At 37.5% G+C, this 27,704-nt stretch overlaps 1 protein-coding gene across 5 annotated transcripts; it reads right to left on the bottom strand.

Annotated features, from left to right (window-relative positions):
- Positions 1 to 14: 14 nt before the first annotated feature.
- atp2b3a (ATPase plasma membrane Ca2+ transporting 3a) lies at positions 15 to 25,518 on the bottom strand. Of its 5 annotated transcripts, none has more exons than XM_084138448.1 (23): positions 24,971 to 25,518; positions 22,357 to 22,921; positions 19,950 to 20,147; positions 19,235 to 19,492; positions 17,421 to 17,546; positions 14,633 to 14,761; positions 14,277 to 14,342; positions 14,037 to 14,075; positions 12,674 to 12,838; positions 12,315 to 12,529; positions 11,926 to 12,168; positions 11,561 to 11,802; positions 10,456 to 10,690; positions 10,110 to 10,289; positions 9,278 to 9,365; positions 8,980 to 9,086; positions 8,390 to 8,581; positions 7,933 to 8,146; positions 7,560 to 7,771; positions 6,712 to 6,819; positions 6,421 to 6,603; positions 4,468 to 4,621; positions 15 to 1,160 (listed from the first exon to the last, which is right to left on the bottom strand). In XM_084138448.1, exons 2-23 carry the CDS (start codon positions 22,562 to 22,564, stop codon positions 1,135 to 1,137), a joined length of 3,588 nt encoding a protein of 1,195 aa, XP_083994574.1. In that variant the 5' UTR covers positions 22,565 to 22,921; positions 24,971 to 25,518; the 3' UTR covers positions 15 to 1,134. The 5 variants fall into 5 exon arrangements, with proteins under 5 accessions (XP_083994574.1, XP_083994570.1, XP_083994572.1 ...); XM_084138444.1 differs by having other exon boundaries at positions 4,535 to 4,621; XM_084138446.1 differs by lacking the exon at positions 4,468 to 4,621.
- Positions 25,519 to 27,704: the final 2,186 nt, after the last annotated feature.

Below are 27,704 nucleotides of genomic sequence, written 5' to 3'. Positions count from 1 at the left end.
CTTGCACCATTACCTGTCATTTCCAGGAAGCATTGTAAGATTTTCCTCCAATGGTTCGATTTTATTTTATTTATGCTGCTGATATAAGTTCTTTAATTTCATTTCCTTTTTTTTAATTGGACATACACATCACACTCTAACACAGAAAACAGAGAGAGGGCCACGTGTGGAACCAATGAGAACATAGACACGGATTTTAACAACAGCAAACAAACAAACAAATACACATACATACAGACTTACGTCATACATACAAACATAGTTATATAAAGCTAAACGATGAAGTATCATAATTGGAGTATAGCAACTGTAGTATTAATTGTCGTAGTTTTAGCAGAAATGTAACCACTATAATAATTGGAACAATAATGTTATTAATTAAAAGGCGAAATGAGTTATCCCCAAATAACCTTTTTTTTTTTCTTATTCCCATTTGTACACTTTCTATAGGCTCAGTCTTTTTAAAATCTTTAGTCAGAGTCCAATCCTACATACACGTAGATCCGCCTCGTCATTTTGGGTACTTGTTCAAGTGCAACATACTGTATGAGAACATAATCGGTGACTTTCATGCGGAGCGGGATTGTCTTTGGGTCACACAACATACTGTAAAGGACCACTGAAACAATTTGAAGCAGTGAATCTGTGATAGTGATAGGAACAAAGATTAGGTACAGAAACATCCTAACTGTTTCTCTGCCACACCAGTCCGTCTGGCTGGCAGTCTCCACTCGCCGACCTCTGACCTTTCTTCAGAGGCACGTCTCCAAGCTGTGCAGAGGGCTCGCGGGGCAGGGGGAAACGTGCGGCGCCCCGTTGTCGCTCGAGCCCAGGTAGACGCGGCTCTCGGTGGCATTGTTGTTGTAGTTGAGGGTGACCGGCAGACTCTGCTGCCTCAGCGGGCGGGACGGGTAGCGGGATCGCGGGGGCCTCTGGGGCTGAGAGTTAGGGACGGGGTGACGAAGCGCCACACGCACGTGGTTATGGTTGGAGCGCTCCGATTCGTCGTCCACGTCCGTCTCGTCGATCAGGGGGATGTTGTGGACCGAGTCCGTGATGATGAACTCCGGGTGCGCCTGGAAGTCGTGAATGGAGTTCCGCGACTCCGGCCGCTCGATGCCGTCATACAGGGAGCTACGGAAAGCTTTCACCACCCGGATCTATACGTCAAGGGTGCGGGGTAGGAGATGTCAAAGGGAAGAAAATGGAGGGATCGAAAGGGACAGAGAGGTGGAGAGAAGTTTAGTCCCCCTTTTGCACTACTCGCACACTTTCAGCTTGCTGACCTGCGAGAGCTGAAAGTTTCACATCCATTAAGGCCTTTGGTGCAGTAGGCCTTTGAAAAGAAACAAAACTCCACAGCCATTCTATAGGCCTCTATAGAATGATGCCCAAAAACATAATTGAAATCCAAGTTGTAATTACAAGAGGAAAAGGAAATCTCAAGATACAGTCAAGCTAACACAAGACAGCAAACACAAATCGTTCCAATACCATACACATCGAGAATATGGTCTGTCAAAGCAGCCTTAGCCCCCTGTCTGTTTTTCATTTAATATGTAGATCTAATGAATGACACACCAATTTCAGCTTCTTCTTTTTTTTTTTTAATGATAATGATCAAAAAGTTAGATTTCTTTTCTCTAACCTCTGATATAATAAGACATGGCGAATTAGTGGGCAAAAAATTACCAAATAAATAAAACAATAAAAAGACATGTTTGTCTGCGAAATTCAAAAGTAGAATTACAACTTTCACTGTTGCCAGTTCAATATCAGGTGATTCAAATTCATGGAACACTTAAAAAAAAAAACATGCGAACAAACGACAGTAAACACCAAAAAAAAAACTATGATTTTGAAGGCACACGCCACCATGTGGTACAAACACACACATACACACACACAGAAAACACGTTTAGAACATAAAAAGTGAGGTTTACACTACATGGCACAAAAACAACACATACAGGAAATAAAGACATGCGTATTCACATACTGTTGGTGTTGACAAACTCTGTAATACGGATTGAATATTCTTGAAAAAACAGATTGCATTAGTGTCTGTAAGCATTATTTATTGTTCTGACATCAGTTTTCTATTCGTTACATTTATAGGGTATTTTATTAAATCCACTTTCAATAATCAATGGAGGAAAAAAAATTATATAACAAAGCAAGGTATCTTTGATTATATTAGCTCAGTCTAATATGAGGACATTTAGAAGTTCTTGATTGCCTTGTTGTTTTAGAAAGAAAAAGTAAATCCAAACTCTCTATGCCCTCAAAAGTATGAACACATTAAATGGGACTTGTCTCCCATGCAACCATGCACAATAATTCAAGTTTCCTCTTCCCGTTCATGCACGGCATGCAAGTACACATTCAATAGGAAAAGAAAGAAAAAAATCAGTAAAAACATTGATCAAATTGTTCCATATTCCTTTTTCGGACGTCCTTGTTCTCGTCATGTGTGATTCTACAGCAGCCGTGGTGAAAATGCATCTTCTTGAAAAGAAACCATTCGTGTGTGTGAGACCATGCATGTTGGACCGTCACATTCATCAGACGGGATTTTCCCCCCCCGCTCTCCGCATTCTACATGCATAGCCAAACCACGCTTGGGAATGACCACAAAGCAATGTGACTGACAGAGGGAGGGGACTTCACAACATGGACACAACAGCACTTCTGCAGCTTTGTTTTTCCAAAGAGCCATTTGTTTTGTGGTTTATGCTTAATTTAAAGCCGTTTGCTTTGCTACGCAGCAATGACAGTGTAAACTTTCGAGTATAAGGCCCAGAATTCATAATGGTTATGATATCAAAGAGGGAAAAAAAAAAAACCATTAAAAATTAACTGCAGTGAGGATTCGGCTAATCTTTTGTAATTCAGGCACTGGATGGAAAAACAGAAAAGGGATTGTGTTTGAAAAGCCCCAAACACATCGCATCAGAACTCCTCATGACAGACGGGGAGAAGGGAGGTGAAACACAGACGTTAAATGGATGGAGGTCTAATCCTACGGCACAAAGTCATTTTCTTTTGTTGTGGCGTGACGGCCAAACAAAAGCTTTTGAGAAGCGGCCCTCTAGTGCAGCATCACCAAAGAATGTCTACATTATTTTGTGAAACTAGAACTATAAAAATATTGACTGAAAGTCATTTAGCTGGATCTTTCCCTTCTCTGTTGGATTTAAGCTAAGATAACATAGCACAAAATGCTACAAGACGATGAAATGAAGTCAAACACGAAACGGAAAAGAAACACTGGACAAGACTGACAGGACAGGATAAGACACTAAAAAAAAACCTCTGTTAAAAAAAAAAAAGTGTACTCATACTTTCATTTTTAAAGGTTCACAAATAAAAGCAACTGAAGATTAACATTGAAGGGGAAGTGATAATGAAACCGAGGGGGTCCCAGCTGGGCTAATGCTTGCTGGTCTCTTTGAAAGGATTTGGAAACGCTAAGATGAAACTGTTTCGCTTCTGGTACCTGGAGGGCAATGCCGATGGTATACTTGCTGCATAAAACCCTCATATACAGATCGCAGTCTGTGAGAATGACTTTCAAGAAGATTGTGTCCAAAACTACAGCTGTTTTGTGACAATAAATCATAGCAGCAGAGAGTAAGAAAGATTTTCTAATGTGAAGAAAATCAAGCATTAACAATTAGCAGGACATTTTCATTAGATGATAAGTGTGGCGGGTTATAACACGAAACCTGTGAAGAGAGAGAGGAGAATCTGAACATGACATGAGCAAAAAACATGACACACCCGTAAGTATACTTTTCGTCCTGAACGGGATAGAAAAACGTTAGCACTATCAATGCTAATATCCCTAATATGAAAATGGCAGCAGAAACCATTATGGGCTTATACTCGCAGGTTTACAAGTCAACCATTGCTTTCGTCGTTCCTATGTTGTCAGCTTTTGATTTAGGAAACAGATGAAACATCGCCACTTTAGTTTCTCAATTCAGTTCAATTGTTGTTTGGCTCTTTCAAGTGAAATCCTGGTAGCCCTTTAAGGCAACATTGATTTGAGGGTGAATTATTGGCAAATCAAGCATCGGGAGAATAAATAAAAAGGCAACAAGAAAACCATCTTGGCAGCATCAAGCCAGAATAAACAGCAAGAGCAAGAAATAAGTTAAGTTATGAGGTAGCAAGGAAGGAGGAAAGAAAGAAAGAAAGAAAGAAAGAAAGAAAGAAAGAAAGAAAGAAAGAAAGAAAGACTAATAAGCAAAACAAACTAAAAATGCACAAGTAGAGAGATGAAGCAGATGCTCTGATGATAATCTGCTCTCTCTCTCTCTCACACACACACACTCAACATATAGCAGACTAGGTGCGTTTGAAGGCAGGCAACAATGCACGTGTGTGTGTGTTGGTGTAAATGCTAAGCCATCTGAGTGCACGGGCTCTACGAGGTGCCGTTAACGGAATGTAAGGACTCACTCCCGGGGGCACCAGTTGCATTGGCAGTGGAGAGAACTACGTGAGAGGGAGTAGAATTATTGGTTACGTCATGGAGTTGGCTGAGCACTGAAGAGCGGCGTCTCACTGCACCCTGAAACGAACCACTTCTCTTGAAGGTACTCACTACCTCCATCTGCAGGAGAGAGAGAAGGACATCACACAGACAGGCGAATGAGCTCAATGAAATGAACAGGACTGGGGGTTTTAGGGAGGAACGTCTTGCAGGAAAAGCAGCATTTCATAATTGTTAATGTGCATGGCATGTTCGATGTTAAAGGTGCATTGCGCAACATTTCATGTTAAAAATACCCGTTTTTCTAACCCATACATGCTTAAACAATTGCCTGATGGGCTGAATGAGCCCTTCTCTGATCACTGCGATTGCCTCTATAATCCTGTACAGTAAAATAAATAAGAGGGATTCGGGTCGGAATTTGAGGCTGGGCGTGACGTCATGAGCGTGCACACCTCTGGTTGCAGTTTCGCTTGTCGCCAGAGGGGGCATAGTTCTGCAAAAACTCAGAGACTTGCGCAATGCACCTTTAAGGGTGTTTCTTCAACTATGAGCACTTTATTTATTTTTATTAAAACCAATGGATTTAAATGTTCTTTTTGTTTTATGAAACTCGCAGGAAAACTGGATTGGAATGTAATTTAAAATAAAAAATTGTGTCATTCTATCCTTGAAAGAATCCAAATTTCTCATTAAAATATTACTTTTAATTACATCTTCTAGTCAAAGTGAAATAATCTTTTTTTATTTTATTATACAGATTGTGATGGTCCCTCAGTAGTGGACTAATTTCTATCACAACCAACAATGTTGTCACTAGTAAAGTTAGCAAAAAGACAACAGTGTCAGTGAAAAGCATGCTTAAAATAATGAGAAGTATGAGTAAAGAAAAAAATAAACAGAAACATTTTAATGTTAAGTGTTACTTATGATGTTTTATTATAATTTCCAATCAAACTGTAATTTTGTGAAATACATTTTTAGCAAGAATGTCTCCGATTCAAGTCTTTCTGTGTGGAGTTTGCATGTTATCCCCGTGTCAGTGTGGGTTTCCTCTGGGTGCTTCGGTTTTCCCCACAATCCAAAAACATGCAGTATATGTGAATTGGAGAGGCTAAATTGTCCGTAGGTGTGAATGTGTGTGTGTGTCCCAAGCCATGTATTGGGAAGGGTTGGGGAAAGACCTGGCGACCTACCACGGAAAAATCATCGCCAAAAAAATTCATGGACGGTCTCTCGCGTATGGCAAGTCGGATACGACTGAAATGGTTAATGAATGAGTGAATGAATTTAGGATACATAAACTCTTAAATTATTAGGATTATTAAATTAGGATACATAAAACTAGGATACATAAAACTGTGAAATTAGACTTTGCAAGTCAAAAATGATTAAAATGTCATTTCCACCACAGAATGTAAACATTTTGAGATGTGGAGGAAATTACATTTGTTGGTTAAGAAAACTAAAGTACCTATACTTGAAGAAACATTGAGCATACAAACCACATTAATATTTAAAAATTCTAAAAGGCCAATGATAGTTACCAAGGACTGACATAATACATGGAGATGCAAGTAGAAGAGCAAAAAGGACTGAATAAAACAGTGTGATCGAGCAGCAGAGAGAATAAAGGATGAAGTGAGGGAGAGAGAGACATTAAGATTTACAACACGGAAAGCTTGTCAAATATTAATATTTCAACAATAGGCTTATAAAGGCTGGTGAAGAAAGAAAAATATGTTTGAGTTATGAGGAAAGTAAAGTTTGAAAAAAGTGCGCAAACTAGAGCATGTGGCACAGAAGGCATTCGGTATATTTTAAGGCAGAATGTGTCTAAGCGGGAACGGCTGTCCCTGTCAGAAACGATGCAAAAGCAACATTAAAACAGACAGGAAAAGACGGAGACTGAACATCACCTGAGTCTGAATTCGGTTGAGTCCTCGGAACCACAGGATCTGTCCTCGTCTCAGCTCTCTCTCGGCATGGTCAATCTCATCTTCATCCTCAGCTTGGTCTTCATCCATCATCTCGTCTGGAGCCGGCCCGTGGCCCGCTTCTTTCAGACACTTCAGATGATGTGTTGGCACTGATGCTATCACCTAGAAACAAAAATACAGTAAAAGTAAAACAAAAGCTGATATTTTTGAAACTCATTTTCTGTTTTTGAGAGCATCTAGAATGGCAAAGCGGTCGACTGCAGCACTTACCTGTCCCCAGACCAGCTCTGCCAATCCCACAAACAGGCACCAAAGCCACTGCTCCAAATTTAAGGGGGAACAGCTAAAGGGTTTCCCACCAAACTGCACAATCACAATCTACAAATCACAAACAGAGATATAGGAGTGGAATGGTATACTTTCATCTGTGTGTAAAGTACAAATGCATCAAAATATATGAATAAGGGAAAGTGTATATTTGAAGTGCTGTGAGTTGTTTCCATTTCTTTTGAACTTTTTCATCATTTTAGCTTTTTTGCTAGTTAAAACGTCCTTGCCGTGAAACAAATTAATAAATAAAAAAATTAAATATTAATAGTTTATTTCACCTTACACAGACTATCGTTCAAAGATATGGATAGGTGAGCAGATTTGGGTTGAGCATTATTTTTTTCAATACTTTAATTAAACAAGGACACATAAAAATGGTAAAAAAAATGAAAGACATTAACAATGTAAATGTATATATATACCGTATATACCACAACTATATTGCAAATCAGCATATTAGAATGATTTCTGAAGGATCATGTGATACTGAAGACTGGAGTAATGATGCTGAAAATTCAGCTATCACAGGAATAAATTACATTTAAAAAATATATTTTAATAGAAAACAGTTTTACTATTTCACAATATTACTGTTTTACTGTATTTTTAAACACAAATAAATGCAGCTTTGGTGAGCATAAGAGACTTCTTTCAAAAACGTTTAAAAATCTTTTAAATATTCCAAACTAAGTAGTGGCAGTGTGCATATGACACATAATTTATAAAGATCAATTAACAAGTAGAAATGGAAATAATCTACATTTAAATATCTATTTGTATGCTTTCACCTGTATTGCAAAGGTCCCCACCACGATTGAACAGAAGATGGGGTTTGAGAAGATTCCATCGAACACGTTCCTCTCTCCGTGGATCTTACGGGCATTGATCTCATTGAAGAGTTGCATGAGGACAAATGTGTTAAAGATGATGGTGTAATGTTCGGAGGGAGGAGAGTGAAGCGGAGCATTACGGCCGCTGTCTATATCAAAGATCCTCTCACCTGCACAAAAGATAAGGGAAAGATGAAATTAATATCCAAAGACAATATACAATATCAACCAATACTGATAAATAAAAAACGGCAGATAACAGAGTATGATCCTTGTAGACGAAGAAAGAGAACAGAACTTGTGTATCCAACAAATACTGGTTGGAACGTACCTACGAACAGCAGAGTGAAGATGATGATAAGCTGGAAGACTGCATGTCCGAGGATGTTTTTCATCATGGTTAAAGATATGAGGGGGTTGTTTCGGCCGTAGGGCTTCCTCAGGAGCAGCGCTTCAGTGGGCGGCTCCGTGGCAAGAGCCAGAGAAGCAAACGTGTCCATGATCAGATTGACCCACAGCATCTGCACAGCCTTAAGGGGAGAATCCTACACACACAGTTAAACACAGTAAGCTGTTTAATATTTTTGTGTAAACCATGATCATTTTTTTCAGGATTCTTTGATGAATAGAAAGTTCATGAACAGAAATAGAAATCTTTTGTAATATTATAAATGTCTTCGCTTTTGATCCATCTAATGTGACCTTTCTGAATATAATACTTTTTTTAAATGTATTCTTTTATATATATGAATGACCCCAAACTTTTGAATGGAAGTGCATGCATGTACCTGCGTGATGCAGGCACCAGTGAAGGCTACTATGACAGCCACCACATTCACTGTGAGCTGAAACTGTAAGAATTTGGAGATGCTGTCATACACGTTCCGTCCCCACATCACAGCCTTCACTATGCTGGAAAAGTTATCGTCCGTCAGGATGATGTCAGAGGCCTCCTTGGCCACATCTGTACCAGCAATGCCCTATGCAAACGGAGAAAGAGCATTCACACATCTATAATTCTCGTTATTTTAATACTGAATTTTAAAAATAAAAATTACACCTTTGTTTTCACACTCGGTATATTACCATTCTGAATTTTCCCAGTTGAAATGCTTTTATGAAAGGCACTGCAGGTCATATGAACTTTTCAAATGAACGTGAAGTGTGGTTTGGAAGATGGCTTTTAAACTAATCAAAGAAATAAACCTTACTGTCAATCAAACTCTAAACCTTTAGTTTTAAAGCAATATTCATGTTCACGGAATGTCTCATATTTAGCTTCATTTGGATTTATCATTACACTTTGTGTAACAGAACCTCAAAAATATATGGCCCTCTCGCAATTTTTCATATATATTTAATGGATGGATCTTCTCACCATTGCAAACCCCACATCAGCTTTCTTCAGAGCAGGCCCGTCATTTGTGCCGTCACCGGTGACTGCAACCACCTGCCTTTGTTCCACAATGGTGCTGTCTATGATACCTGAACACAAGGCACACACGAAATAAACATAAAAATCTTAATAATCGAGATCAAAACATCTGTTCATCAACATCAGGAAAAGCTTGGTATCTGCTCAAGTCAGCTTATGATCATGTTACTTTTGTATTGTACTGCATATGATTATGAGATAGTTCCATTAAGGGATGAACGCAACTGGGGGAGAGACTCACCTTTGACAAGTGTGTGTTTGTCTGTGGGGGAAGAACGAGCAAGAACTCTGAGCTTGGGCCAAACTTTGTCAATGCGCTCTTGCTCAATCTGCAAAAAAATTTTAAATAAAAATGTAAACATCTAAAAAAACATTTTAGTTTGAGGATGGTAGGATTTTTTTCAATGTAAAAAAAAGGTTTATGCTCAACTGGAATGCATTTATTTAAGCAAACATATAGTAAAAATGCAATGCAATATTTTAAACTGTTATTAAAATTCAAATTAATTATTTTTATTTTAATATGCAACTCATCCCTATGATGCCAAAGCTGAATTTTCAGCATCATTACTCATTACTTTAGTGTCACATGATACTTCAGAAACCACTCTAATATGGTGATTTGCTGCTCAATAAACATTTATTAATATTAGCAATGTTTAAAACAGTTTTACTGATTAATATTTTTGTGGAAACCATGAGTTTTTTTTAGGATTTTTTGTTGATGAATAGAAAGTTCAAAAGAACAGCATTTACTTGAAATATAAATCACTTTAAAACAAAAAAAATGTCTTTACTGTCACTTTTGATCAATTTAATTTGAATCCATCCTTTTCTGAATATAATTATTAATTACTTAAAAAAAAATCTTACTGACCACAAATGTCTGAACAGTAATGTATGTAACTACATATATCGTCACTCATCTAGATATTTTTCACTGGCTGTTGTGTATTCCATTTAAGATTTTGTGCATGTTGTGTCTTTAGAATTAATCGTGGCAATAAGGAAAAGATTCATAATAATAATTCCTGTATAAGTTTATAATTATAAAACCTGGAAGTACTGTATACCTCTCCTTTCTCGTTCCTGATTCGCCTATTGAATTCCTTCCCATCTATACACAGGAAGTCGTCGCCAGGACTGATGATGCCACACTTGGCAGCAATGGCACGCGCAGTGTTTATGTTGTCACCCGTCACCATACGCACAGTGATGCCTGCTTGTTGGCACTTTTTGATGGCATCTGGGACCTGATTGGAATTACAATCAGCAAACTAGATTTCAGAACAGATTTCGGTGTCATAAATATCCCTTCATATATCATAAAAGATTTTTTAGAGGTTAAAATGTAGGTGTAGTATCTTAGGAGACCTGCAAACAGAGGAAACAGACATCTAAGTAAACTGGTCTGCATACCTCCGGTCGAACAGGGTCTTCAATGCCGACCACGGTGATGCAGACGAGGTTGGAGACAATATCTGTCTCGTTGTCCCAGTCTGGCATGGGGTCAGCTGGAAGCTCCCGATAAGCGATGCAAATCGTACGAAGGCCCTCGCATGCCATCGGTTCAATCACTTTCTTCACCATCTCATCTTTGTCCCGTGGCTTAAAAGCACGAACCTCACCGTCACGGGCTAAGATGAAGGAGCACCTGAGATGAAAGCAGAACTGTTTAATTTCGTTTTTTGACAAAGACTGCACTGTTCATATTTACCCAAAAGCCAGCTAGAAGGAGGTGAGGTGTAATTGTTACTTCCTTTTAACACTTACACTCTTTTATTTGACAAACTGCTGTCTGTACATGCTACTAATCTTCAGAAAAAGACAACTTTGTTCAAAAAGGATTAATATCAAAATTAGTGGCAACCTCAAAGCCACATGCAGAACAAAAAGTGTAAACCTCAGAACACTCATATTCTCTCCATTCCTCTCCACTCTGTCTGAATTCAATATTTATTGATCAAGGCTGATTTTTTCTGTTCTATTTGGCGTTCCACAAATTAGGCCTTAAAGAAAGATAGTCCTTGGCTTTAACTATTTTTTTTTACAAATGGCCAGTGAAATTAGCTTAACCTTCACAAAATGTTGAATATCAACTTTATGAACTTCAGAATCAGTTTTGAAAGAAGATTCTTGTGTTCACAAAGGCTTTTTTTTAATCAAAAATAAAGTAAAAACTGTAATATTATTTCAACCAAAATTACTTTTTTAGTGAATTTCTGATCCTTCAGAAATCATTGTAATATGATGATTTAGTGCTCAAGAAACATTTCTTATTATTATCACATATAAAAATAGCTGGCCTGCTTATTTAAGTGGGGAAACAGTGATACAGTGTTGTCGTAGTGACTTCAAACTAAACTTTTGAATGGTCGTATATATAGTGTAAATAAGTTTTAATACTTTTTTGTACATACAGACTACATGTCACTTTACCATTTCAACATAATTATTGTGATTTTAAAAAAACACAGGTGGGACAAGCCAAAATCACCACGTACACAAAGACAACAGAACTTACTTTTTGAGCAGGATCTCAGAGGCTCCTTTGCTGTATAAGCGGAAGCTTCCGTCAGGCATCTGAATGACGGTGCTCATGGATTTTCTAACAGAATTAAAAGTGTAGACTTTATAGAGCTTCTCTTCAGGGATCTGCTCCCTCACAGCTTGGTAGTCCTGTTTCAGGTCCAACACAAGTGCCAGCAGAGAACACTCTGTCTTATTACCCACCTGTTTGGGCAGCCCACCTTCCTTATCTGCAACCTAAGGGAAGAGGTGAAGAGAGAGGAAGGAATGGTGAATGAAAGGATGAAATGAGGGTTGTAAAACTTAGTAAAATCACTGCATGGCCTCTCTTGGTTTACTGCTTTAGTAAAAGCCTCTCACTATTATTTTGGAGGTGTAGGCGCAGTTCACGGCAATAGCACTGGTGACGAGCTCCAGTGTCCGGGGTTTAATCTGATCTGGTGTTGGGATGTCACGGAAGTGCTGGTCCAGTATATAAATCTGCACCACTGTCATCCGGTTTGTGGTGAGGGTCCCTGTTTTATCTGAGCAAATAGCCGTAGCATTGCCCATAGTCTCGCAGGCATCCAAATGACGCACCAGGTTATTGTCCTTCATCATTTTCTGTGGAAAGACATTGATAGGAAGCGTTAAAATGTTAAGAGCACTAGCCAATGTGAGTATGTGTGTAAATGACACTTCAATGGACTCGCAGGTGCATTCTTCAACATAACGTTACCGAAAATGCCAGTTATTAATTTCTGACTAACCTTTACAGAATAGGCCAGTGATATGGTGACAGCCAGTGGCAAACCCTCTGGCACAGCCACCACCAGAACTGTAACTCCGATGATGAAGAATTTGACAAAGTACTGCACATAAATAGGTGTGCACTCCGTCAGCCACACCCGTCCCTGAATGACGAATGTTTCGATCACGAAGTACAGCATCAGGATAATCACAGTGATGGCGGACATCACCAGACCTGAAATAATTAATACATCTGATTGCTAAGAAAGTAATAGCACACCTAGTAAGAGTCGAAAATTTAAGACCAAATAATTTCAGACCAAAATGTACACTACCGGAAGAACTTGACCTAAAACATCCTAACAGCAGACCTCCCCACCTGCTTTCCCGATTTGCACTGCCAGCTTGGTGAGTTTGCCCTGAAGAACTGATTTCTCCTTCTTGGGCACACTGGTTTTTTTCTTCTCTTTCTCCTCCACTTCCCCACCTTCTGCACTCTTCAGAGGCTGCATCTCCATGGCAACAGCCTCATCCTGTTTCTTAGCTATAGTAGGTCAAAGAGACGCAGTGATCAGGCAGTCAGAATCACAGGTAACTGTTGGAAATGTTTAGAATCGCACTTACAATACTGCACTCTATTTTGCGGTTTGCATATACACTGTATCCTGCTCACACTATCATTATTTGATCTGACTGACAAGACATTTTACAAAGTAATTCATTAGGGATGCACCGAAACTTCGGCCGATTCCAATAAGCGATAATTCTTTACATTTGAAAACCGATAACTGATATATTGGCCGATAAATATAAATCCAAACTTTTATATTATTTTTGAGAGCCTGATTACAAAAAAAAGTCTCACCATTAAAAGCCATGTCCCAAACACTTAAACATAAATCAAACATAGACAGTACAGTAGCATAGTTTGAACCAGTGTCAGTTTTAAAATTAATTTTACACTACTATGGTCAACTTTCCTTATAAAAAAAAAATATATCGCCTCACAAATAAATAAAATAATGCTAAAATAATTAAACAAAGAAGTAATTGGACAACATTACTTGTGTATAAAGAATCAAAATACATGTGCCATGGATAAATAAATTGGAATAGCCTTCACACAGACAATACTGAAATTATTTTAATGAAACCCTATTCTGATGAAAATAATATGAGAAAAATTAAAGTGCTAGTTATTTTTAATAATGCATCAATGTTTTTGAAAAAGAAACATCTAAATCTAAGCCTATATGACAGACCTGCACTGCACATGTTGCATTTAACTGTATTTCCTTTTCGTAGTGATTCCAATCATATTTCAAGCAATTCAAAACCACCATGGCCAACAGCGCGCATCTGAAGTGTCTTAGATGAAGGAAATAATACATTATTTATCGGCTTTAATATATCGGCAAAATTTCTTATCAGGCCGATAATGATAACATTAAAAATGAACATATATAGGCCGATACCGATATGGTGGCCAATATAATTGCAGGATGACACTCGTTACATGCAAATTAAGCTGAGCTCAAAGTGACAATAATGTACTGTTGCATGCAATGATTTGAAATGCTTATTGTTACACTATTTCACATACAAATTTGGAAACAAATAGTAGGCAGTATACAGTGTATGCTGTGCGGTATGTATTATTTGATTCTGAAATAGCCTGTATAATGACTTCATCTCATCATAAATCTATCTGAACTCAATTCAACATCAGTCTTGAAAGTCACCTTTATTTTGATTGTTCTCCAGGGTCCCATCTTGTTTCCCTGTGAAAGTTAATGCAGACATTTAAACAAAAAACAAAAAAAATTGTTTCTGCTGCTTGAGATCAATGTAGCTCACATGAGAGAACAATAAAGACATGAGAAAGAAAACATAAAACATGGAGGGATAATATTTGACAGATATGGGGAGTTAAAACCAGGATGTCTGTTTATGAGTCTCTCTCTATTGTGAATGTCACCTACCATTTATGATGTTGTGTTCTTTGGCTTCAACACTGGGGAACTGCGTGGATGAATTACTATTGACCTCTGATAGAATTGTTGGATAGGACAAAAACGAAGGTGGTATGTAAAGACATAAAATAAAAACCTAAATGCTGAACAAAAACAATGAAAAATCAACTCAAATGAGTGAGCAACATTTCTGAGTATTTCAGTGCATCGAAATAGAATTGACCCAGAACATTAGACATTTTGAATCTGGATCATTCTATGTGGGTATTCAAGCAAAAGGATTTTTCTTTTATAATGTTCATGTTTATTCATGCTCAGTTTTTAATCATATATCAAATATTTTCAAAGAACTGTCAGACGCCAACCTTTCTTGCAGTCTTTCTTCTCTTCCTCCATCTCTCCGGCCCCCAGGAGGGTGAAGATGATTCCCGTTTGAGAGTTGACACCAACAGCGGTCACCACCATTTTCCCTGAGCCCTCCATTACATGAGTGCCTGAAAATTGAAGGACACAGAGAATACTTTTTACAGTAAATATTTGCATACCTATTCCCTTAAAAAGCCCATCAAACAATTTCATCAACAAGTGGTAACTTGTGGTAACTCACCATCAAGCAAGTGGTAATTTAAGTTACCACTTTTCATACCAACACAAATTAAAATAGCTTATTGGCGCCATCTCGTGACTCAAAAGAGTTAGCAAGTGACTAAAAGATTTCAATTTTAATTTTTGTATATATTTTGAACATAGAATGACTAAAAGCTCAGGTGTCTCCAGTTAGAGGATGTTTAATCTAAAACAATCAATTACATGTCATCTTTTATACAATGATTTTAGGGATTTAAAGGTGTCATAAAAACCTTTAAATTCATATCCAACTTTTAAAAAAAACACTGCCTTAACTTGGTATTTGTAAAGTGAGGTTAAGGGGAAATGAAATATAAGCCTATAAATGTTCATTTCATTGTATTAGTCACGGATAACCTCCTCATGTAATGTATTGTGTTTGTTTGTTGTGCTCACATTAACCCTTGCACTTGTCTAAACCAAGGATCAAAATTAAGGCTGAAGTCTCTTCCATGGCCTTTCCTCTTAGCGTGTAATACAATTAAACTGAGCCAGATTGCTTCTTTGTTCCCTGGTTTGCTGCACATTAATTCTTTCTTTCTTTACCAGCATTTTTGTCTCGTTTTCTAGTAAAAATATTGAAACACCCTTAACGTTCATTAGTTAACTACTTAAGTTAACATGAACTAAGAATGAACAAACATTTATTAATCTTAGTTAATGTTCATTTCAGCATTTACTTTGATTAATACTAAAATCAAAAGTTGTATTTGTTAACATTAGTTAATGCACTGTGAACTAACATGAACAAACAATGAACACATTACCAAAAACATTAGCAAAGATTAATAAATACTGTAACAAATGTATTGCTCATTGTTAGTTCCTGTTAGTTAACACATTAACTAATGTTAACGAATGAGACCTTATTGTAAAGTGTTACCCAAAAAACTACCTGAGGAGCGTTTATCCTACACCGTTGTTTTTTCTTTTAAGAATTACATCGAACACACTTTAGTGATGTTTAAGACTATTGCCAATGAGAAAATATATGTTTCACAGGGATAAACAAGACAAAATGACTGATTAAGACAATCATTTTTTGCAGCGTGCATTTCCTTCTTCACAACAAGAAGCCTTCAAACATACAGAGCCGCCTCTCCCATTGTGACAGAGAAAATAATATGCGCTCCTTGATGATTAATTACACAAGCTGATGAATGACAGAAAAAGCTTGTCAATAAAACAAGAAACAAGACAGTTCCATGGAAGCTAGTCATTTTAAAGTTCAAAAATGTGTAGCAAGAGATAATTACTGGGGTAACATGGACATCTTAATTAAATAAAAAATATATTTTAATTGAAATAAAATAAAATAAAATATAAAAAATACATTTGTGACATGGATCATATGACGCCTTTGTACAAAAGGTCAGAATTTCTTGCTTCCAATTTTAAAATGCAATTTATTTCTGTGATAGCAAAGCTGATGTATATATCTTTTGTAACATTATAAATGTCTTTACTGTCAATTTGTCACTTTCCTTGCTGAATAAAAGTATTAATTTCTTTTTTAAAAATCTGAGCGGTATAGTGTACATGCTTTAATTCACCGTTTCACTCAAACATTTGCTGAAAATATAGGTAAACCAAGTGATTCTGAATTGGACACTCAAGGAAGTTAATGATATTTAAAAAAAAATTATTTGCACAAATTACTGATTATTCTCCGTTAACGTCAATTTATTTATGCAAGTCCATTCTAATCAGGTTACACATGCATTTTTCACATAACTGCCTAAGCAAGTTATGTTTCCATAGATTCCATTTCCCATTTTTCTTCCACGCTTGATTATGTTGAGGTTGAGGGCGTGGGGTAGCGCTGTGTGTGTGTGGCCAAGCGGAAAAACAGATGCTTCTCTGGTGAGCTGTGATCATTAGAAAGAAGTGGCCGAGCAGGTCTCTGGAGGGCCGAACACAAATCTGAGCCCTTCTCCAGGAAGCAGAGATGAGGGAAGTAGCTGATTAACCTGTTTATCAGACCTCAGGGACATTATCTCATTAAACCAGTCAATGAGATTTAACCCAAGCACTGTGCAACCTGAGTGTTAAAGTATTGACAAAATACTTTGCGAGCAAAGTACCCATCCCCCAAACAGCAAATTGGCTCAATTTAGATGGATTGCAACAGTGTCATCCTAAATTAATTGATATAGGTGATTTTTTTAACACAATAAAGACTTACAGTATACTATACACACGTGATGTCGCCATGTAAGTAAAGGGAATAGTTCCCGTGGGATTAACGGTCCTGCTCAAACAAACTAAACATCCTTTGCATGTTCAAACCTGCCACCTTTTGGATTTTTAACCACTAGTCTGCTCCAATGATCTGTTTGCATTCCAAATCATCTGAATTCTTGAACAGATGGTGAATATCTTTCAGTGTTTGGATGGTTCTGAATAACCAGAACTATTTATGTAAAAAACACACAAACATTCATCACAACCCATGGCCATATGGCCGACCCAGTCCACACAACCCCACGCAAACATATGTTCACTTACATAACCTTTACTCCCTACCTGACAGCAGCATGGGATCCTTGTCGATGGATTTGCCTACGTGATCAGACTCTCCGGTGAGGGAGCTCTCATCGATCTTGAGGTCGTTCCCTTGGATGAGAACACCATCCGCAGGCAGGAGGTCGCCTATGGGACCCCAGAGTGACAGTAACAGATCAATTACATCTTAGCGGCTTTGAATACTACTTCCTCTAATGAATGAAATATTCAAAGGCATCTTCACATTTTCTCTCCCCCTCCCTCTCTCTCTCTCTCTCTCTCTCTCTCTCTCTCTCTCTCTCTATATATATATATATATATATATATATGTATATATATGTATATGCATAATTTAGGATAATCTTAAGGATTTAAAAAAGATTCTACACTTATATGTAAATTATTTCAATTATTTACTTCACGACAGGTAAATAGGGTATAAAAAACTAATAGACATCACCATGCTTCCCAAGTTGATCAATTACATTTAATTGCAAAGAAATTTTGTTTTACAAGTTTTCAATTCTTTTTATATTTAAATATGCAAATGAGGCATTCTATAATTAAATATGCACTAATTTGCATACATTTCCAGAACAGAAATCTGAACATTGAATAAAGCCAGGTTCAAACTCTTTATTCAATTTTGTTGACAAATTAGAGTTAAGGTTTTTGCAGAAGGGATTTTGGAGATTTTGGATTTATCACTCAATAAATCTGAAAATAGTCTTTCCACTAGTTTGAAACTACATTATAGTTGTATAACAACATAATTGCCCAAAATCTCAAAACTGACCGATAGATTTTGCCTGTGGTGTCTCGCCTTAAATACATAATTAAATTGTTAATACATTTTTTTTTAATTATTAAACCACCAAAATATGTGTAATACTTTTTATTTCATTTTAGCATTTGTTTGCACTCATTTGTCATTTTTTAGCATTATTTGTGGAAATGAAAATTGTCATTTCATTTTCAGGGTTACAGTTGTCAGCACGTCACTCAACAATAGGGGGCGTCACGTTTAGTTTAGGTGCATTTTTGTGAATTGTTCTTTTAAACTGGTTCTTTTTAGTGAGCTGTTTGAACTAGTTCCCCAAATCGGACTGAACCAACTGAAGTCAGCACAGAATCAGATATACAAGTTACTCAGTCAAATCTCACTTTCGGACATGCCTGACAATCACTCCAACTCATTCAGTGCTCTAGTTAGTCCAACAGTACACTGAACTGAGAACAGTACGGACTGTCTGCCGAGGGTCATTAAGGGGGCGAAATGTATGTAGGAAGTAGGAGTAGCGTAAGCTTAGGTGAGAGTTGACGCCTCTCACAGTTCAAACAAATATGGCAACAAACTCAAGCTCCTCCACCATTTCTCTTTAAGAATTCTCGTTTTAGACTTCTAATTCGTGACCGGTGTTTTGTTTTGCTCTATTTCCTGCGCTTCCGCATTCATCAATACGTCGGGTCAGAGGTCACTCTTCTGCCGGAACTAGACTCACATACGGCCGTTACCTGAAGCCAGTGATTATAGGTTATAAAGTTATAAATATGATGGATGGATGTGCTTTTTTGGGCATCAAAAAACAAGGTACTTTACTCCCATTATAAAGCTTGGAAGAGCCAGGATATTTTTTAATATAACTCCGACTGAGCTTGGCTGAAAAAAGAAAGTCATATACACCTAGGATGGCTTGAGGGTCAGTAAATTATGGGATAATTTTTTATTTTTGGGTGAACCAACCCTTTAATTCAGAAACATTGTTGCATGCAAGATGTCTTTTATAAAAATAAAAATAAAACAGGTTGAGGAGACAGTTTTGAACGCTACTGACCATATTTGATTTGGGCAACATCCCCCACCACCATCTCAGCCACAGGGATTTGAATGACTGTGCCGTTCCGCACCACAGCGAAGCGTTGCTCCTGCTCGATGCGGCTCTGCAGGCCACGGAACTGCTTTTCTTTGCTCCAGTCATTAAACGCCGTCACCAGCACCACGCAGAACACCGAGAGCAGGATAGCTGCGCCCTCGATCCAGCCCGCCTCCGCCTCTCCCTCGTCCTCCGCACCTGCACTCACATTACTACATGCTGGAGAGAGAGAGAGAGAAAAGAGACGGAAAGGTAAAAATGTGTGGGAGGACAGGGAGTTTAAGTGTCTACTTGTGATCCTTTAGGTTCTTTTATCTATCCATCCATCTCTCACTCCATTCCTTTTATTCTTTGATTTGTTAGCTATCCATGCAACTATACTACACCAGATATGGTCGTAAAGTAACAACACAAGACACACAAGAGCCTTTTAGAGACAAACATATGCTAAAATGGTATGAAATAAACACGTACAAGTTGCAGTGTTAGTATTAGCAAATTAAAGGTCACCAGAACTTTTAATGGGAAATTCAAATGAGGTTATGACTTAAAACATATCACGTTTTTCCTGAGCTTTTGATGAAGGACAGCAATCCCTGTTCTAATGTTGATAGATTTTATTTTAATTTTTGATAATTTTTACTATTTTATCTCTGAATACTTAAGACCAAGTCACCTTCACTGTCCCCTCCAGGCGGCTGGTAAAAGGACAGTCCAAGGGAAATAATGGCCGCAATTTCCAGGATTATAAGGGTAACATCCTGTAAAGCCTCCCACACGAGCTGAAGGAAGGTCTTGGGCTTCTTAGGAGGGATGAAGTTCATTCCAAACACCTGCCGACGTTTCTCCAAGTCTGCAGGATTGTCCGATAGTCCTTTTGAGAAGGAAAGATGGCAATAAAAGTCACTGTTACCTCTCAAATTTTACTAACAGAAATTCAGTGAAAAACGTTGGCATATAATGTCATTAAATTAAATGTAAAATACCCACGCCAAACTGTCCACCTGTAAAGCCTGAAACATTTTCACCATTTTTTTCCTCCAAATTTAACAGGATTTGTTTTAATGCAAAAATAGTCAATCCAAGAACATGTACACTAGTGTAAGGTGTGAAAAACCCTAAATTCATTCATTAATGGATTTTTTGTCTCCATGCAAACGCTTTTGAGAACTTCCTGGATTCTCATTAGTCATCACTCAGTTCTGTTAGCACCAATCCCTGACCTCTTATGGTGACAGGAGGGGAGGGAAGAGGACATTACAAGAGAACACAGGGCACAGATGGTTAAGTCAGTGTGTTTCGGATGCACCACAGGGTGTGATTTTTGGCAGCAAGACCCAGACAGACTGTCACACTCTCTGAATCCTCACGCTGCCAATCATCACCTGCTGCCCCTGGCAACCTCTCATCTCCCATCAGAGCTTCCCTTTCACTCACTGTAAAGCCTAATTGAGTTACTCCAAAGGTTTGTAGGAAATCATTTCCCTAACTCATTCCAATTGCCCCAGTTAATTCATTCAGTCTCTGTTCATGGCTCAATATACGCAAGAAAATTAAGACAACTAAGATGCAGCAGTGCAATCCTCTTTCTACGGAATACCAGCATTGAAAGACTTTTGCAGTACATCCAGCCCTTTCTTCTACTCTTTCATCTTTCCATCCATGCCCGTAAGCTTTTCTTTTTGTATCCCTGTCACGGTTTCTGAAGAGAGGTTTTTCAAAGAGCAGCATTAAAGGAGGAAAAAGAGCTTTACAATAAACTTAAAGTAACCTCATCGTGGCTGCCAAATAGCGAAGTAGGCAGACCGCATGACTTGGTCTGAAAGCAAGTGGTCGGAACAAGATGTGAATCAATGTTATTATCAGAGCGCAAAGTAGGATCATCTACCCAGAATAGCCACGGCAATAAAAGATTCAACAAAAATCTTAGCTAACTAAATTAACAAAACATTCCCTGCTGGTGGAATGACCTGCCAAACTCAACCCCATTTTAAAGAAACGGCTAAAGATGCATCTTTTAGGTCAACAAGACCTATTAATGCTAACGCTTTCTATTTTATGTATTTTTCCATTTATGAAATTTGTTTTGCCCTTTTGTTGGCTTAATTGCTTCTTTTGTTGTCCTCATTTGTAAGTCACTTTGGGTAAAAGCGTTTGATAAATGATGAAATGTAAAAGCAATATCAACTCTGTTATGCTCCATAACTTATAAAGCTATATCTAATAAAACATGAAACTATGTTTGAAAACCATGATGTTGTATAAAGGCACATTTCTGGAAAAACTGGGACTTGAATTTCTCAAAACAAAAAACTGCTGCAAAGAGAAAAACAGCATAACAGAAAGATGCTCTCGTCTGAAAACATGGGCAATGTCCGCTTTCAAAAGCAGATAAAGGTTCTTTCTGTGAAGACAGGCTTGTTTTGAAAAGGAGTGTTAGTGAATATAAGTGCATCTGGATTTACAGGAATTCTGTCATCATTTACTCATCCTCTGGTGAATCCACACCTGTATAACTGACTTTCTTCTGTGGACCACAAAATGGGCAGTTTTGAAGAACTGAACTGGTTGCTCTTTTCACATGCAGTTACAAAGAATGGGGACTTAGTCTTTCAAGCTTTAAATAGGACATGAAAGCACCATGAAAGTAGTATCATAAAATGGTCCATAGAATTTTGTGCACTACATTAAAGTCTATAACGGCTTAAATTTTGGTCCGTTCCTGACACAAAATTATTGTACGGCTACAGAAGATGTATATGAATATGTTGCACAAGTCTAATGGACCACTTTTACAATACTTTTATGGTGCTTATGCATCTTTTCTGATAAAAGCCTCAGTCCCCGTAGGGACTAACTGCATGGTACACAGCAATCAGTAAAATATTCCATTTGCTTTCCACGGAAGAAATAAAATCATACAGTTTTGAATGACCTGAGAGTGAGTAAAGGACCACTTAATTTTTACAATAGCTCAATAGCTTCTTTAACAGCTGAAAATGTCTGTATGTTTCAGGATGCACGTGTGATCTTATGTAATTGAGCAAGAGATATGGTCACATGTCGAAACTAGTGCTACTCACCATCTGCAGGTGAAGTCTTGAGTCTGTGACAGATGGTTTCTGTATCTGTGTAGCTCTCCTGGATCTTCTGCAGGGCCTCGTGTCCCCTGAGCTCCATCAGCGAGCACAACTCGTCCACCGTCATCCCGAAATCCCCCTCGTTGTCTCCTCTGTCCATCCCTGGCTTCTTAGGGTGGAACTCTACCGTGCTGTTGCCCAGATCCCCCATGATGGTGTGTTGGTTTTGGAAGACTGGCAGCTTTTTAGCAGACACTATGAGCTAGGGTACCTGGGAAAATGTGTTATCTCTTTTGTCCTATATATATTCGTCCTCACCTATTTCTAAGATGTTCGCTATGTAGTTCTCCATATTGAGACATGAATTGTCAAGTTTGTTTGGGGATTTCTATTCTATGGTGTGGTAGCAGGGGTTCCCCTGAAATATCCCCCCATAAAGAAAAAATCAGCAAAATAAGTGGTAGCCATTGTGCCAATCCATCTCTATGAAGACCAAATGAAGCAAGTGTTACTGATTATTAAACAATAAAGGGGATCTAGTGACACAGGAATAACGTCGGTAAATAACCTGAGGAACAAAAAAAAAAAAAAAGGGAAAAAAAGAATGTTAAACATTCATCTCTGAACTTGGTCAAACCAAAAACACAGACAGCTGTGAAATGCAAGTAAGCAAGATGCCACCTTGAGACAAAATAGACACATATTTATTTCATCAAAAATAATGTTAGAAAAAATAAAACGAATCAAAAACATTATTATCATAAAATATTTTTTAAAAGATAGCTAGACACTGATTTGAGGAGAATTATTTGAAATCAAAAGTTTTTTTCAGGCTCATTAATCATAGATAATAATAACCATTATCACAAAATATAACAGGTATACAATGATTTGAGAAAAAAAATTGCATGAAATTTTGCGTGAAATACTAAAAAATTGTTTTTTTTAAATGCTATTTAATGGCTTTTCAACAATTTAAACAGTAAAACAATTATGAAACATTAGAAATCGAAAAGGCAACATACAAAAAATGTTTTATTGTTATTATTGTTTAAAAAAAATTAAGCATTTATGACAAGAATCTCCATCTCCTGGGTACAACTTTTCATCTATCTGCCTTCATAATATGTATGAACAGATAGTTGAATGCGTGTTAGTATAATTTTACTTATGCTTATTGTTTACCCTAGAAATTTGGTAGGCTACGCGGTATCTCCTTGGCTACCTAATATTTAAATCTACTCTTCCTAGATTACATTATGAACATATTTGTTAGTTTTCTGTCCAATGGTATTGTTCAAAAGTCGACAAAATAATGATTTAAACTAAACGTCTCGAAATGTGGAGGTGGCATTTCTCACCGAGTCACAGGTGTAGGTAGTTTTGTGGGGACACAAGTAGGCAAGTGCACACCTACTGCAATGGATTGTTTACATAATATCCGATGGAAATCGAGGACAATTACTCTTTATCTAAACGCATTTTGATATACTCTCTCTAGATAAAAGCGTTGTATGTGCATCTCTCCCCAACCCATGTAGGCTACTTTACAGTACCGCCTCTCGACGCAAAATCTGCCTTCACTCAGGCAGTACGAGACGCCTGCGCATGCGCACATAAACACTTGCCCAATCCCACTGCAGAACAGATTTACTAAGGCAACACTACCAGCCATCAGGCCTGCAATTTTGGATGACATTACAATCCGCTTGAGCTCTGCGCCTCCATTTCCCTGCTGTGACACCAACTTTACTGAACATTTAAACCCATAATCTGTGTGCGCGCCTCCTCATCTTTTATTAAAAATGTCCAGAAGATTCCTCAACAAACACGCTCTTTAAACAAGATGATGCCCTTTCCTGGTAACCTTCAGGAATCAGATGTTCACCTTGGCCCACTGTAGCCTACAGCTGCTCAGAGCTTATGACAGAGCCTGTAGCATTTGTGTTATGATTTATTTCGGTTTAATCACGGCAAGAGGAAGGTAAATCAAATGTATATTAAACGCATTTAGAGGGGATTAAAATGAGATGCTGCACAAACTGACCAGACAGCAAGGTTACATCCATCCACCACCTGCTTTTCAGTCTACCCAAAACTACTTTTTTTAAATTTTATTTTTACCTATACAGGTAGCCTATATAGAGATTCACAGCTCTTAATTAAGTTTATGGCACAATAACGAAGATTAATATTTTTAAATACATGCTAGTGTTGATAATGCAAGTCCTATCAAATTTCTGATTATAATACTGTGTTATTCTGTGTGATTTTTTTATTATTATTATTAGTCTATATATATTTTTTTTATTTAGGCTATATTGATTATTACCATTTTATTTTAATGACATTAAAAACGATTGTTAAACAATAAGGAATCATGGCAAAAAAAAAAAGTCATATTGGTGAATAATATCAGCATAAATATGCTGGGCGTACAGTAAATGATGATGATAATTCCCTTGTAATGCTTCCCTACTGATATTATAATAATAAAGCACTTTAATTATACATTAGCAGACACTCGACTGCAACAAATAGACAAACATAAAACATACCCTGCTGACACCTCAAGGCACTTGTGAACATGTATCCATGAACAAATATATTCACTCACCGCGCAGGCCATGCTCCAAGGACATTTCACGTTGAGCCGGAAAAAAAGGCAGGAAAAACGGAATGATATCCAGTGATTTATCCTCAAATCATGCCCATCATGGAGAACACAAAAATGAAAGTCACATCATTTGACCTTTACGCTATTCCAAATGCAGATGATGCGCAACGGTGCAGAATAGAAATCAGATGAAGGGAGCAGGAGGCAGCAGACGGTGGTGACCACTTCATCTTATGCGGAAGAAAACCTGAATGATGCAGATGAGATTGTACCATGTCCGCATTAATTAATCTGTTAAAAACGGCGTATTGTGCTGTCGGGAACGTAAAGGAGGGTCGTTTTGGTCACATCGTTGCTGTTTTTTTGGCGCTGATTGATAGAGTGATGGGTGAAGGAGAGATGTGGGTCTACATGCTGATGATGCCAGTTTGACGCGCATCTCGCGGTGATGATGGCAGAAGCAGCAGCATCCGAGCGCCGGAGGACGGGGGGTGGGGGAGGGGCGGGCGAATAACCTCGCTTCCCTCCCTCTCTCTCTCTCTCTCTCTCTCTCCGCAATCCTTTCCTTTTCCCGGTAAAGACGAATTCTACTATGGCGAAGGCTTGCTTTTAAATATTCATAACCCAAGCTTTTGACTTAGGAAGGTAACCAAGCAAGGTAGCAACGAAACGTCAGCACGAGTAATCAATATTCATAAGCAGAACATTCGCCATTGGGTGGCTGTCACGTTACGTTAGCATGATGTACTTAATATTCATAAGTAGAACATTCGCCATTGGGTGGTTGTCACGATACGGTAGGCAGAATGATGCACTTATCCATGAAACAGATATTCGGCATTGGACGATTACCACCACGCATAGTCAGCATGAACTTATTAATATCCAAGTTCTAATTTTGCATGTTAGCACAAAATAATCACTATACGCGACAAAACATTTTTTTTAATTAAAATAATTTCAAATATTTTGTTGAAAAAAATAATAAACTCTAGATTGAGCCAGCCAAAATTAATTAAATAATATAATAACAATAAAACAAGCAAAAATAAAATATTTGATATTGCTTGATGAATTTACTCTTTAAATTAATTCCTCTATCTCTCTCCCTCTCTGGCTGGGTATCTGAGCATTAATTATTAAGCAAGTGATCATGCAGTCTGCTGCCTGCTCCATTAATAAAACATCCAGACAAAGGATTTAAAAAAGAGAGAGCCTTGGTTTAATTAATATTCATTTCAGTTTCAAAGTAGCCTGTACTTTATTGGTATAAATTAGGCTAAACAAGAAGTTTGGGTGTTTTTCTTTTCTTTTCTTTTTTTCTTTTTTTTTTGGCGGGGGGGATTTGGGGGGTCAAAGAAAGCGGTATACCCGTAATATAAAGCTTTACCAGTAAATTTGAAGATACATTTCTAGCTCTAGACTGATTTTAAATTATAATTTTGGCCATGAAATGGGTCATACCAACTCAATTTGACCCATTTTCATTTTGTGACTTTTTCACATTTAGGGTCATAAACATGCATGTAAAGTTGATGCTTATGTGTTTTGACATATAAACACATCATTTCCATTACGTTTGTGATGTTTGTGGGTCAATTTGACCCACATATTTTAATGTTTTTTTAGGCAACTGTTCAGACCCAAAATAATAACATTTGTTAATAATAATTTTTTTTTTTTTTTTTTACTACCCTATAATGATGCTAAAAAGGAGTGATGCTATTCCCCACTTATTTCAATACGTACAAATATTTTGTCATCAACAGATGGTAAAAATAAGCTATAATTTCTTTTCTGTTTTTCAAGCTATCTGAAATAATATTTAACATGTTTTTTTTCTTGACATTTTGTGACTTTTTCTGCACATGCACGTCAACACACAAACATATAAGTTGGGATTTATTGTCACTTTCTGTAGACAAAATACATTTTTATACTGTACAAACTGTATATTCTATCCCCTTACACTAACCCTACCCCTAAACCTACCCATCACAGAAAACTTTCTGCATTACATTTTCAAAAAACATCACTTATGATTGATGGGGATCCTCATGGGGTTAAAAAAAAGTCCCCATAAAGGACAAGGATTTCTGATATTACCTTCTCTGAAGGGACATACAGAGACATTACCAGGCCCACACATCACACACATAAACACACACACACACACAAACACACACACACACACACACACACACACACACACACACACACACACACACACACACACACACACAATTCAAATTGTTCATTTTTGTTCCAACTGAATTGCTATATTTTCATAACTTTTTACAATTCATTCTGTACTGTAGGCTAATTTCATACTGATATTTTTTTATCCTGTTCTCCTGCATGCATCCCAAGTGAAAATAGTGACGTGTCAATCCCTCTAGTGGAGAAGAATGGCGTTGCATCCAGCAGTGCAAGATATCTACAAGATTTCTGAAGCCAAGCTTGATGAAAGTGTTGTCTTTTACAATGCACTGAGCTGTTATCTAACATAAAGACTGCATATTTAATAAGTGCCTTCTCACTCTGAGGTGAAAACAACAGTATACCCATACCAAATAAGATAGCCTATTGAACTGAAATTCTGAAAAACAAATAGAAAACTGGAATTTTATTTTATCCAGTAGGATATATATATTTATATTTTTTTTATTTTTTTATTTTTTCTTCTTTAGCTGGCTCCAAATTATGATATATTTTCATGATTGCACTCCTTTTG

This window comes from Abramis brama (assembly GCF_963993115.1).
Source record: "Abramis brama genome assembly, chromosome: 16".
Lineage (NCBI taxonomy): Eukaryota > Metazoa > Chordata > Actinopteri > Cypriniformes > Leuciscidae > Abramis > Abramis brama.
This window is presented reverse-complemented; position numbering and strand designations above follow the sequence as displayed.

Bases quoted from the DNA above. Each gene is read 5' to 3' on its own strand.
- atp2b3a (XM_084138444.1), bottom strand. From the start codon at position 22,564: ATGGGGGATCTGGGCAACAGCACGGTAGAGTTCCACCCTAAGAAGCCA. The intron at 17,547-19,234 runs GTCAGTAGCGTT...GGGGTCCCATAG, and splicing joins TGTTGCCCAAATCAAATATG to GCGACCTCCTGCCTGCGGAT. The intron at 14,762-17,420 runs GTAGGGAGTAAA...TTCAATTTTCAG, and splicing joins GGATCCCATGCTGCTGTCAG to GCACTCATGTAATGGAGGGC.